The following is a 14,492-nucleotide window of genomic DNA, read 5'->3' as shown; positions in this document are numbered from 1 at the left end:
AATGTTGGTTCTCAGCCCAGCAGTATGACAAGGAAATTCGACAGAAATGCAGGATCTCAGGTTCTAGCCAAGACAACACTGAATTAGAAATTCTGATTTCTGATTTCTAGGGTCTAGAAATCTGTATTTTTATCAGATATGATATATACTCAAGTTTTGAGAAACACACCCTTAAATGCACACATAAAAAAAATTAATAACTTAAACATCCAACTCAATAATTTTAAAAGAACATTAAAATCAATCTAAAAGTAATAGAAGGAATAAAAAGCAATGTTAAGTACAGAAATTTTATTTACAATCTACTTTTAGTATAAATTTGTTGTGAGGACCTTTAAGAGACATTGTCTTTGCTTCTAGACTCTGAGGATCCCGGTTTTCCTCAAGGTTGACACTAATCAGTAAGTGGATCAGTACAAAGAAGTTGGGCAAAAAAAGAAAGTAATACATAGAAAAATGTTCAAGATACCTCATTATAGATTTCTGGGCAGATGTGGATATACATTTTTTTCTAGACAGAATTATAGAAAGTGTAAATGATGCAGGGGTGGAGAGAGGGACTTGGGGGTAAAAGGATAAGGTGCATTCCATTTTTATTTTTAAAAACATTGACTTTGAATTTCTGATTTTATACATATATTACTTCTATTTTTAAAACTGCTAATAAGGCTTAATTGTACTATGAGGTTAGACATCATTTTTCTTATTTTTTTTTAAATGTGGGTAATGGGACTAAATCCACACACTTATGACCATCTGATTCTGGACAAAGGAGCCAATAACATGTAATGGAGAAAGATAGCCTCTTCAGCAAATGGTGCTGGAAAATTGGATTTTACCTGCAGGAGATTTGAAACTAGATCTCTATCTCTCACTCTGTACAAAAATCAAAACAAAATGGATCTAAGACCTTAATGTAAGACCTGAACTTTGAAAACACCAGAGGAAAAATATAGGGAAACACTATAAGATATGATATATAGGCAATGATTTCCTGGACAGGACTCCAATTACTCAGGAAACAACAGCAAGAATTAACAAGTGGAATTCTATCAAATGAAAAAGCTTCTTCACAGCAAAGGAAACAATCAAGAGAATGCAGAGACAGCCTACAGAATGGGAGAAAAACTCCATCGGCTATTCATCTGACAGAGGATTAATATTCAGAATATATAAAGAACTAAAAATTTAACACCAAAGAACAAATAATCTAAGCAATAAATGGGCAAGTGAGCTGAATGGATACTTCTCCAAAGAGGGAAATACCAATGGCCAATAAATATATGAGAAAATGATCAAGATCTTAGTCATCAAGGAAATACAAATCAAAATTATAATTGGGGTCAGATGGTACCACACGTGTAATCTCAGCTACTCTGGAGGTGGAGGCAGGAGGATCACAAGTTGGAGGTCAGTCTCTGCAACTTAGTGAGAGCCTATCTCAAAATAAAAAATAAAAGGGCTAGGGATGTAGCTCAGAAATAGAGGGTTCAATCCCAGTGCTGCAAAAACAAAACAATCAAATAAATAAAACAACAACAAAAACACCTTGAGGTTCCATCTCATCCCAGTCAGGGAATAAAAGTTCAGGTGAACTAAGGAGAACTTATACACTGTGATAGGAATGTCAAACAGTATAATCACTATGAAAACCAATATGAAGTTGCCTCAAAAAAATTAAAAATAGAACTACTATACAACCACTATAGTTCTAAGTATAATCCAAAGGATTGAATTCAGTATACTACAAAAAAAAAAAAAAAAAAGCACACTACAGAGATGCCCGTATATCCATGTTTGTTACAGCACTATTACAATAACGGATTCATGGAATCAGTGGATGAATGGATAAAGAAAATCATTGGATTCATGCCCATCAGTGAATGAACAGATAAATAAAATGAGGTTATATATAACCATGAAGTATTTTCAGCCATAAAGAACAAAACCATGCCATTCGCAGGAAAATGGATGGAACTGGAGATTATCATGTTAAGGAAAATAAGCCAGGCTCAAAAGACAAGTATTGTATGTTTCCTGCCCGCCCCGCCCCCCGTAGGTAGAATCTAGAAAAAAGGATGACATAAAAATAGAACATGGACTATTAAGGAAGATGAAGGGGAATGGGGGCAGGGCAAGAGAGGGCATAGGAAAGTTGAATATGGTCAAAGTACATTATATACATGTAAAAATATGTAATTCACAGCCTTCTGGGAATAAATTAGCACACCTGATAAAATACGCAAGCAATTTTCTGAAAAACCCTAAAGAGATTGAAGGCTTGTTCTATGAAATCCAGTCACCCAACTGTCAGTCAAGAGTCTAATTACCTTTCTTTAAAAAAAATTTTTTTGGTTGTAGATGGACACAATACATTTATTTATTCATTCATTCATTTATTTATTTAATGTGGAATGGAACCCAGTGCCTCACACGTGTTAGGCAAGTGCTCTACCACTGAGCTACAACCCCAGCCCCAAGAGTCTAATTACCTTTAACCAAACATAATTTTCTTTTGCATTTAGTCTAATAATTACTATGTACTTCTATAAAAAGTCCCTATCAAAAGTCAATCTTTAAATTGGCAGAATAGACTCCTTTTCCTTTGCAAGAAGATTTGTAATGAATCTTAAGTGGCCGTAACTAAATTTCACGCAAATTTTAAAAACATGTCTTAAAACCTTCCAAATCCCGAGAAATACTCACTTGGCCATTAGTGTAAGGGACGAGGGTATGATGAATGACAGGGCATTAGAACTAAGGGAATAGAACGTTATCCATTCATTCATTTGAAAAGTATTGAGGGCCTGCCATATGCCAGATTCTAACAAGTGTCTACCGCATGCCAGGCACTGCTCTCCGCCCTAGAGATTAAAACTGAACAAATGGAATTGGAGGAATAAAATTACAGTTCCCGCATTATCTTGCTCTTCCGCCTCTTTCCGTGGGACGGCGCTTCTTTCTTCTAGTCTCTAGTCTTGATTCTAGCGGTACGGGAAAGCCCCACCCCGTTTCCCGCCCTTTCCCCCCAGTGTCCGCCCAGAAGGACTACAACTCCCACAATGCCCTCGTGGTGCGCTCTATGAAGGCACCACCTCCCTCCCGTGCGGGGACGACTACACTACCCAGAATGCTTTGCTTCCCCTCCTGGGTGTTTTTGCCCCTTTCCTGGTGTGGGACGCGGTAGTGGCTAGCGGCAGTGCCAGGCCTGGGATTGCCTGTGTCCTTCCTCGGGTCAGGGACGAGGCAGTGACTTGACTCCTGGGCGCTGAGCCCGAGAGCGAGCGCAGCCCGCCGCCTTCCGTCCCGTCGGTTCGCGTCCTCCTTTGCACCCTGTCCTGCTCCATCTGCGGCTGCCTGGACGGCCCGGGACCGACTGGCCTGGGAGCAGGGGTGACTGTCGCGGCTGCCGGGGCTAAGGCGAGGCTGCGGCCCTCGGACGGCTGTAGCGGCGGTAGTGCTAGGGAGGAGGAGAGAAGATGGCGTCGGAGCTGGAGCCCGAGGTGCAGGCCATCGACCGCAGTTTGCTGGAATGTTCCGCTGAGGAAACCGCGGGGGTGAGTGCCGGAGCCGGGCGGGTACGTCCTGCCCTCGCAGGCCGCGCCCTGGGGGAGGAACCGACTCCTGGAGGTCCCGGGGCTGCCCGGCACTGACGGGATAACCAGCGGCCTGGCTCTGGCGAGGCCACGAATCCTGCCTCTCTCCTTCAGTCCTCGGCAGTCCCCCGAGTTCTCCTGTGCCCCAACCATCTTTACATTCCCCTTCTGCCCTGCGAACCCACAGGGCTTCCATTATTCTTCCTTCCCCGCGCACTCCATTAAGTCCCCAACACATGGGCCTTTGCCCTTTATGCTAGCTCCTGGAAGAGTGACGCTCCCTAGGGCTGGGTTAATCGCCCTGCCTTATGGTCCTGATTTCCTCGTCCTGGGATAAGGGGAGCACTACCGCCTCCGCCGACGCATGCTTCTCTAACCAAGCCCCAACTTTGTTTTTATGACCACCCTAGGCACCGAGGGTGCAAACACTGCCCCTCATTGCCCCCTTCAGTGCTTCTTTTTGCACGGGTTCAGTTAGTGAACAACGTTGGTGCACATGTGGAAAGTATAGTGTCTGGACGCGGGTACTGAACGTGAGAAAGTAGTAGTGGAGGCTGGGAGAATTTTTTAAAAAGTCTAGGAGTTGGTAAAAGTTGGATGGAGAACAAAGGTTATATAACTTTGAAAGGGCAGATTTGGCCAACAAGTACAAGCTAATAGTGTGAGTTGGTTACAGTATAATAGGAGCAGTTAGGCCCCAATCTTAAACCATTTAAATTCAGTATGATAAGTGTAATATGAATATGCTAGTATAAGTAGCAGAGTTGAAAAAGGATTGATAAACTCAATGGCATCCTTCCTCTGTAAGGATAAGGAGCACCCAATTAGAACAGATTGCCCACAGTGATTTTGAATGGACCCAAACAACTTGGGCTCCCCTTCTGAGGCCTCCAATTTAAAAAGCTAGTAGGAATGTTGGGAACAAAATTGGGTAGGGGGTACTCTGTGGAGGCCTTTGGTCAGTGAATAGTTATTTTGAGTGAAATCAGTGAGGACACCAAAGTCCCCGTGGAAATAAATGACAGTAGAGGTAAAAAAGTTTAATGAAATACTTCGTTGAATGATGAGTCTGCATGTTTTAAACTTTTTAGTCTGATTCATTTACTTTCTACTTAATTATTGCACAACCCAAGGAGTTTCAGCCTCCATCTGTCTTCAATTTATCAAAGAGATTTGAAAAAGAAAATGAAAGTGGTGTTACAAGTAAGCAGGAAAATAATAACACCTCTTCACTATCTATGTCTCTTGTAATTGATACCTAATCTATTTTCTTCTCATACTGTTTTTTCCTCCACCAATTTTTTTGTCTGTTGACCCAGTGATACAGGCTGCATCTTCCATTATCCCTATTTTATTTTATTTTTATTTTTTAGAAATATTTTATTTAAAAATTTTTTTTTAGTTGGACACAATGCCTTTTATTTATTTATTTTTATGTAGTGCTGAGGATCAAACCCAGTGCTGCACATGTACTAGGCAAGCGCTCTACCACTGAGTTACAGCCCCAGCCCATTATCCCTATTTTAAAAGTGCAGGTTACCAGGTAACTAGAGATTCTCCAATTTGTTGAGAAAACCAGTTATAAAGCCAGTCCTGGGAGCCAGTGCTCTCAGTTTTGTGCAGTGAAATTCTCAAGCAGTTATAGCAGGGAAAACTAAGGGAAATGCAACAAAACGTTATTAATCTGTATTTAATTTGAGTCTGTGAAGATCACAATATGAGCTGTACTTTTTGCTCTCTTTACTCTCATGTGACTTTCAGAATAGTTATATTTTTAAAAATGTAGTCTGAAGGCCGACAAAATTTCTCTATATAAAGATGCAAACAAATATTAAGATATAGTATTCCTCCAGCTATATAACCTGAGCCTGGCATTATTTTGTGAGGGTTTACTCTCTGTATTTTGTTAAAAACCCGATACTTAAAGCTATTCTTTAGCTTAGGTTCTAGTACAGCCCTGTGTCACAAGTGGAAATGTCCTGATAACATTTTCTGTTAGATTGAAAAGTAAGTTTTAGAGAAGATTAAAAAAACAGTGAAAGTGCTTACTATACGCTTTCTTTCTTTTTTTTTTTTTTTTTCTTAAAAATTATGGATCGAGTCACAAATATGCATGTTATCCTTGTTCAGGGGCCATGCTAATCTTCTCTGTATTCTTCCAATTTTAGTATATGTGCTGCTGAAGTGAGCACTTACTATAGGCTTTCCACCTCTGTTATTGATAATTTATTAGGATCACTTGCATTTAAAATTACCTAGTGCTCATTGATCTTTACTACATTTTGTTTATTCACTGTTTTCTTCTCTTAAGAGGAGGGAAGATTTTGTGATCCCATCTAGTCTGCCTATTATGCTTCACAAAAGCATCTAAACTGACTGTAGTTATTTTGAGTGAATTAGTGAGGACACCAAAGTCCAGATGGAAAATAATATCCTAAAATTATAGTAGCCCTCAGAAGAGACCCAGTTTCTTTTTCCTGGTGAAATCCATTCCAGTCTGACTTATTTAGCACTTCTTTTTTTTTTTTTTTTTAATATATTTTTAGTTGTCAATGGACCTTTTTTTTTATATATGTATATTTGGTGCTGAGAATCAAACCCACTGCTTCACACATGCTAGGCAAGCACTCTACCACTGAGCTACAACCCCAGCCGCTCCTGGCACTTCTTGACTCTGTCTACATTTCATGACACATATTGATTATATTACATTCCATTGGATGATTATGACTTAAGAAATACATGGCGGAGGCTGGGGTTGTGATTTAGTGGTAGAGCACTGGCCTAGCATGTATGAGGCACTGGGTTCAAGTCTCAGCACCACATATAAATAAATAAACAACTAAATCAACAACTAGAAGTATATATGTTAAAAAAAATTAAAAAAGAAAAAAAAGAAATACATAGGGACTGAGGTTGTGGCTCAGTGGTAGAGCGCTTGCCTAGGATGTGTGAGGCTCTGAATTCGATTCTCAGCACCACATATAAATAAATAAATAAATGTCTATTGACAACTAAAATTTTTTTTTAAAAAGGAAGTACATATACTGTATTGTTTTTCCCCAAGCATAAAAGAAATAACAAGTTCATTATAGAAGTTTTATGTAGAATGTTATGTCTTGCCACGCAGGGTGGCACATGCCAGTAATCCCAGTGACTTGGGAAACTGAAGCAGTAAGATCACAAGTTTGAGGCCTGCCTGGGCAACTTAATGAGACCCTGTGTCAAAGTTTTAAAAGGCAGAGCTGGAGATGTACCTCAGTGGTTGAATACCCCTGCATTTAACCTCCTGTACCGTGAAAAAACTCTATGGGTTATTTTTGGCTTTAAAATTTTAAACAATTTATGGTATATAGTTTTGTGGTATAATTCACATACTGTACAATTCTATTCAGTGGTTTTTAGTGTATTCACAGAGTTGTATAACCATCAAACCATCACCACAATCAATTTTAGAATATTTTTATTGCCCCTCCCCCCCAAAAAAAATAAATCATGTACTCTATAGCAGTCATTCCCCATTTTCCTCTATATTCCCAAACTCTAAGCAAGTACTAATCTGTTTTTCATGTCCATAGATTTGCCTATTCTGGATATTTTGTAGAAATTGAATAATGCAATATTTTTTTTGTGACTGGCTTTTCCTTTAGGAAAATGTTTTCAAGGTTTGTCCATGTTGTAGCATGTATTAATATTTCATTCCTTTGTTTAGCTAAATGATATTGTTTTATGGAATGTACCACATTTTATCCATTCATTAAATGATAGATATTTGTGTTGTTTCCACTTTGGTGATACATGAAACATGCTGCTATGAACATTAATGTTCAAATTTTTAAAATTTTTGTGTGATTATTTTTGGGTTTTTTGGCTGTATACCTACCAATGGAATTGCTGGGTCATATGATAACAACTCTTTTGAGGAACTGCCTCTGTTTTCCAAAGTGACTGCATCAATTTACATTCCCACCAGCAATGTGTGCAGGTTCCAATTTCTCTACATCCTTGCCAACATTTGTCTGTTTTTGATCATAGCCTTTCTATTGAGTGTGGAGTGCTTTCTTGTGATTTTTGATTTGCATTTTCCTCAAAACTCATGATGTTGAACGTGAGTTGTGAGGCTATTAGCCATTTTTCTAATTTTCTTTACTCATTTTTCAATTAGGCTTTTTGTCTTTCATTATTGAGTTTCTGTATTAATTATTTTTAGTTGTAAATACTCTCCTTTCTTCATTTTTAGATCTCTTAATGTAACTTTTTCAAATTTTTTTAGTATAGTCCCCAAAATTTCATAGGAGCACTAGTGTTGTCAATAACTCCCACATTGCTTATCCTTGTTTGTAAACAAAATTAAATATGGTTAAAGGATACGATTTTAATTGGTGATAGAATAATAATTAGATACTGTAATAAAAAGTCTAACCCCTAGGGATTCTTTCATTTTTGTTTTTATTGTACTTGCTCTCTTTCCTAAGACTTAACTTCAGCATTTAATAAAAGAAACAGGGTCATAACATGTTTACTTTAATGGAATGAGTTGACAGTTTATTTACTTCCTTTAGGGGACTTAGAAGATAGTAAATGTTTATTAGTCTTGTGCACTTGGATGTGACAGCTCCAGGTATCTGAAATAAGGACAAATTAAAATATAACCAAATTAAAAATGTCAATAATTTTTCCTGTCAAAGAAACAGCATGTTAGTGAGAACTAATATGAAAAGCTGTAAATATTACTCTTTTTGGGGGGGCCTGGGGTAACCAGGGGTTGCACTCAGGGGCACTGAGCCACATCCCCAGCCCTATGTTGTATTTTTATTTAGAGACAGGGTCTCATTGAGTTGCTTAGTACCTTGCTTTTGCTGCAGCTAGCTTTGAACTTGTGATCCTCCTGCCTCAGCCTCCTGAGCTGCTAGGATTATAGGCATGCACCACCATGCCCGGCTGATATTATTCTTTTGAGAAATGTGTGAGCTATTATTCTAAAAGACAGTTGTAAATTTCCATTTATATATGATGTATAAGTTTAATTAGGTGAGGGTGCTTGTAATAGGGCCCAAATCTGTTCAGTATTTTTTAATTTTTCACATAATAGTAGTAAACTTTTTAAGGTGGGGAACATATGCCATTATTTCTTGAACCAGTTTATTCGAAGTGAAATATTTGCTTTACTCTGTTTTATGTAGGGTGACAATTTTTTTTCTAACCAGAAGCTGATATTTGCTTTTAAATTTTTCATTGAAGAAATCTTTGAACAAATCTGACCTGTTCTTTTAGCCCCGAGACACCATAATTTACTTTCAGAAGCATTTTATTCTCCTTAGATTAAAATTCTGAGAAGTTTTAGGAGAAATAGATACATAAATTATAAGGAAAACAAGAATTGTATTTTTAATAAAACCTGTCATTTATGTTGTAAATCAAAATTGTCTGAATTCTTTCAGACATTGCTTAATATTTCATTCATAAAGATAAATTGTGTAGGATAATTTGATTACTTTATTCATATTTTGGTTTGGTGGCAATGGGTAAAAAATTGGTTTATTCTTGAATGTGGCCAACAAAAGTATCTCTTAGCTCAGAGTAAGATTCTAAGTTTGTTTGTTGCAATTCTTTTTTTTTAAACTTGTCTTTTTTATAATGATTGGGTTTTAAATGTAGGTACTTGTGTGTGTGTGTGTGTGTGTGTGTGTGTGTGTGTGTGTGAGTGAGAAATATGGATTTGGAGCCACTCTGTAAAGGCAGAGAATCCTTAGAATCTTGAGATTTTCTCCCAAGGAATGCTGTTATTTTAAAAGTGATTTAGTCACTTTCTTACTTGCATAAAGTAAACAAAAAGCTAGTAGAGTTTGGGATAGTGCTTGGAAAATACAGTTTCACTTTAGGGGTGAAAACTGTTTTCAAATGTATGCTTCCATGCAGTCCCTTAATGAACAAAATTTTAGTATAAGTTCTATGAAAACATGAAATTGACTAGAAAGTTAATATATATTACCTCGTGATTATTTTATTTTTTTCTGATTTATGTAGCATCAAAACTCCATAAGTTTAATATAGTGAAAACACACACATTCTTCCAACTACACAAACAACTTCTAAGCAAATTATTTAGCAGTTGAAATGACAGTCCCACCACTTCTAAGTCTTTGTCTTAGTCCAATAGGGCTTTGTCTTAGTCCTTTTGTGCTACCTACAGAATAGCTAAACTGGGTAATTTATAAAGAACAGAGATGTGTTTCTTTCACTTTGGGAGACTGGGAAGTCTAAGACGGAGAGACCCATATCTGGCAAGGCCTTAGTGCATGGCCAACCTCATTCTTTTTTTCTCCAAGAAGCCACTCAAGATAACTAACCCATTCTGTGAAAATAACATTCATCCATCTGTGAGTGCAGAGCCCTCATGACCGAATCACCTCTTTTTAAAAAAAATTGTTCTTTTTAGTTATACATTACAGTGGCATCTATTTTGATATATTTATACAAACCTGGAATATATCTTATTCTAATAAGATCCCAGTCCTCGAGCTGGGGAGATAGCTCAGTTGGTAGAGTGCTTGTCTCGTAAGCACAAGGCCCTGGGTTCAATCCCCAGCACCGCAAAAAAAAAAAAAAAAAAAAAAGATCCCAGTCCTCATGAATATTTTAAATCTCTCTCTATTTTTAGAAGGAAGGAGGATGAAGATGGTACAAATAATAGTTAAAACGGAGACCTTATATTGATTTCTTTGGGTGTTAGTTATCACTTGAACATAATCTTTTTTTAAGCAAATGTAATTGGAATTGAGGTAATCGATAGGCAAACACTGGATCTGTGAATCGTGTTAGCAGTTCAGTTAACTACATTTTAGTAGAATTGAGTCATTTGACAACTGGTAGAGCACTTGCTACGCACATTTGAGGCACCGGGTTTCATCCTCAGGACCATATAAAAAATAAACAAATAAAATAAAGGTATTGTGTCCATCTATAACTAAATTTTTTTTTTTTTTTTAAAGAAGTAAGTTGTTTTATTTCATGTTTTCTGACTTTAATTTTTTACTTGGCTTAGAGCCAAAATTTCTTATAAATTACACAGAGCAGTATGGAGAACAAATAAGCATAGGTAACAGTTGGCAGAGAAGATGGGGATAAATGACAGTATAAAGGGAAAGGAAAGGAAGTGGTTTGAAGGATGCCATATGACTGACTTGGTTTAATTTTTAGAGACTGATATATGATCTGTACTGCAGGCATGGATTTCTCTGCTTTCATTAAAGCCACATGGAGCATCTTTCTGGAATGTCAGTATTATATGACAATAAGTAGTATAAACATATTTATAGTCCTTCACTTAACAATTTTGCTAAATGCTCATGAAGGCCAGGTTCTATTTTAGACCTGGGATTATAGGGAAAGGAGGTGGGGGTGGGGAATGGGCTGAGAAGATGACTTATAGGAAGTGAAACAAATTGAGCTACCATGAATGAGTAGAAAATAGCTTTGTAAAGCAGAGAAAGAGGAGTGAGACAGGGCAGGAGAAGATTGAGATACAGTGAAAACAAAGGACTTCGTTAGGCATGTCAGGGAATTTGACTCAAGGGGTTTAGACTAGGATACAGTAGAGGTGGAGCTGTGAAGAAACACAATCAAGAGATACTTAGGAAGCCTACTAGTTAACAAGACAGGATCATTGTATGTAGGGGTGAGAAAGAAGGAAGATCTTCAGGTTTTTCTGGTTTGGATATCTTGGTAGATGCTAAAATAAGGAAATGGGGAGAATAACAGATTTTGGTGGGGAAGGGAGCATCATGACTTCAATTTTGTATATATTGAGTTTGTGCCTGTGCAGTACCTAAGTATAACTGTAAATAGGTCTTTAGATGTAATGGTTTGGGGGACAGAGAAAAATGACTTTGTTTTTAGAGTGGAGAGCAGGTTGATCATGTTTTCATAGAGGTTGATCAGGGAAAGAAGGCATAATTGATAGAACAAAGACTCTTGTGGACTGACATTCATAAGAGATTTTATATATATATATATAAACTCATTTTTGTTTGTTTTTGGGGTGTTGGGGATTGAACCTAGGGGTGCTTAACCACTGAGCCACATCCTCATCCCCTCATTTTAAATTTTGAGACAGGTTCTCAATAAGTTGCTGGGGCTGGCCTTGAACTTAAGATCCTCCTGCCTCAGCCTCCTGAGTCATAGAGATTACAGGCATGCACCATCACACCCAGCTTATAAACTTATTAATCAGTGAGAAATATAACTTGTGTATTGGCTATTCATGTTTACTACATGCTCTTCTTCTAAGGAAATTGGCAGGATCCACACCACAATCAGAATAACATTTGAGCAAAACATTAGAGAAGATAGAAGTCAGATGTGCTCTGTGATATAGTATCATATAAGAATTTTTTGTGGTTATTTTCCTATTCTTCCTATAGAATTTAGTTTCAAGAGTCATTTTGTAGAAAGGGTTTGCTTTATTTTAGTTTTACTTAGACTCTAAAGTAGAAATCTAAAACACTTGGCATTTTAATACATTGTTTCTAATATACATTTGTGAATGTTATAAATAAGATTCTTTAATCATTATTTTTGTACCCAAAAGACAGTTGGGTGTAATTGTTCCAGTTAGCAGTTTACTGACATTGTTTATTTTCTTCTCTTTTTTTAAAGAAATGGCTTCAAGCAACTGACCTCACTAGAGAAGTATACCAACATTTAGCCCACTATGTACCCAAAATATACTGCAGGGGACCCAACCCTTTTCCACAGAGAGAAGACATGCTGGCACAACATGTTTTGTTGGGACCAATGGAATGGTACCTCTGTGGTGAAGATCCTGCGTTTGGATTTCCAAAACTTGAGCAAGCAAGCAAACCTTCTCATCTTTGTGGTCGAGTTTTTAAAGTAGGAGAGCCTACGTACTCTTGCAGGTAAAATATGACAATTTTCTTACTGAAGACTTGTTTTACTTCACTGCATCTTTTTTCCTAAAACCTTAAAATCTGCATTTTAAAATTATGAAATGTAATGTGTACATTTATTTAAGTACATACCAGAATAACTGTATTTTAATAATTATAAAAGAAACATTCACATGATTATTTTTCAGATCTAGAACCAGATTGTCACCAGCATTCCAAAAATCCACTGTGTGCTTTCTTCCTCCTCCAGAATTAATTGCTATCTTCACTCTTGCAGTAATCACTTCCTTAATTTTCTTAATTTTTTTTAGTTACAATGGGTTCCTTTTTATGTTCAAATTGTCCTGAATTTGGCTAATGGGAGCCCCATGATACTAGCTTCTTTGTCCTTTTCATGCCTCCATTCATTTTTTTGGGTGCTTTTTTCCTTCCTGGCACAATATGTCCATGGCTCACTTTGTACTTAATTCTGACCCATATGTAACATCAGTCATTTCTCCAAAGAGTTTCCTTTTGGTTGGGAATAAACTAAGACCTTCGTGTTGTATGTATTTACTGCTGTAAAGAAGACTTCACTTAAAAAAAAATTCATGGTAAAGATTGAGTATACAAGGGTAGAAGAACAACAAAATGCCCTGTCCCCTTTTTAAGTAACCATTCCTGTTTCCCAGAACTAATCATTGTTAACACTGTCTTATGTATCCTTTTAGAAATATTCTGTGTATATGTCAATCCATGTACATGGCTATCTTAAACATACCCATACACACACACACACGCACATGTTCATATACAAAAGGGAGTGTTACATGTGTTAGGGTAAATTTCTCTTTCTCTGTTTGATGTCTTTCCATTTGGCTTATACTATTCAGCTAGATAATATCCCATTATGTGGATGATTGACCACAGAAATTGTGTTTTGACCTGTCATATGGCATATGATTTTATTCTGTGACTGGTGATGCCAATTCTTCGATTAAGGGGATGTGTACAAGACTTAACTATAAACTTAATTTTTCCCTATGTCATCAATAAGTATTTTGTGGGAATGTACTTTGTGACAATTAAATACCTTCTTCCATTCCAGACTTTCATCAGTTTATTTCTTTTTTTTGCAATGCTTGGTATCAAACCTGCAGTTTACTTGTTTATATCAGTATCTATTCATGGAGTCCCATTATTCTTTTTTTTAAATTTTTTAGTTGTCAGTGGACCCTTATTTTATTTATTTATATGTGGTGCTGAGAATTGAACCCAGTGCCTTACACATGCTAGCCAAGTGCTCTACCACTGAGCCACAACCCCAGCCCCCCATTATTCTTAAGATGAAATTGTCCTGGATTTGACCTGTAGGAGCTCTTTCATACTGTTTTGTTCTTTTTCATCTGCCCATTATGCTTTGAGCTTTTCTTTCTTTCTGGTACAACAATATTGCAACCTAGACACTTGAAATTTTGCTGTCCAAGTCTTGAAATCAACCATTTTGCCAAAAAACCTGTTTCCTTTTAGTAGACAATAGTTTTTAGAAATAAGATGATAGTTGTGCTTGTTGCTATGGGTGTCAGTACGCCCAGGTCCTCTCAATGGATCTACATTTATTTTTTATGTATCTATATATACATATTGAAATAGATATTAAAAAACATATTTATAGTGATCTCTCTAGTTCTTTTGGTAGTGTGGAGGGGTGGTTCTTTATAGTTTTCTCACCTTGTATAATTGTAACTTCCCTTACCTCCTGTTAGGACAGATCCAGAATAAGACTTTGCTCTAGGATGTATAGTCCTTACTCCAAGATATGGCCTTTCTGTTGTCTTAGCTGGGTGTGTATCTTGACCAGAACTCCAGAGCCCTCCAGCTCTGCTTGCTAGACTTTAGGTGTCTTTGTGGTACTGTGAATTCTGCAACAGCCACTCTCTAGGAAACCTGAATCATTTAGCCCAACCCTCAATCAAAGACTTACTCACCATTGATTCCATATAGATTT

General features: G+C 37.1%; 1 protein-coding gene across 5 annotated transcripts in view; it reads left to right on the top strand.

Moving 5' to 3' along the window:
* Positions 1–3,029: 3,029 nt before the first annotated feature.
* UBR2 (ubiquitin protein ligase E3 component n-recognin 2) overlaps positions 3,030–14,492 on the top strand; it is a 129,049-nt gene continuing 117,586 nt past the window's right edge. Inside the window, exons 1-2 of one of the 5 annotated variants that reach the window (XR_013765159.1) lie at positions 3,030–3,557; positions 12,255–12,514. Coding sequence is in view for 2 of the 5 variants with exons in the window: in XM_079147711.1 (XP_079003837.1) it covers positions 3,480–3,557; positions 12,255–12,514 (338 nt within the window). In the remaining 3 variants the exon portion in view is untranslated. Of the gene's footprint in view, positions 3,558–12,254; positions 12,515–14,492 lie in introns of those variants that run through there. The other 4 variants (XR_013765158.1, XM_079147711.1, XM_079147710.1 and 1 more) reach the window with 4 other exon arrangements.

This window comes from Sciurus vulgaris, assembly GCF_902686455.1.
Source record: "Sciurus vulgaris genome assembly, chromosome: 7".
Lineage (NCBI taxonomy): Eukaryota > Metazoa > Chordata > Mammalia > Rodentia > Sciuridae > Sciurus > Sciurus vulgaris.
Note: the sequence above shows the minus strand (reverse complement) of the source record. Positions and strands in the feature narration are given on the sequence as shown.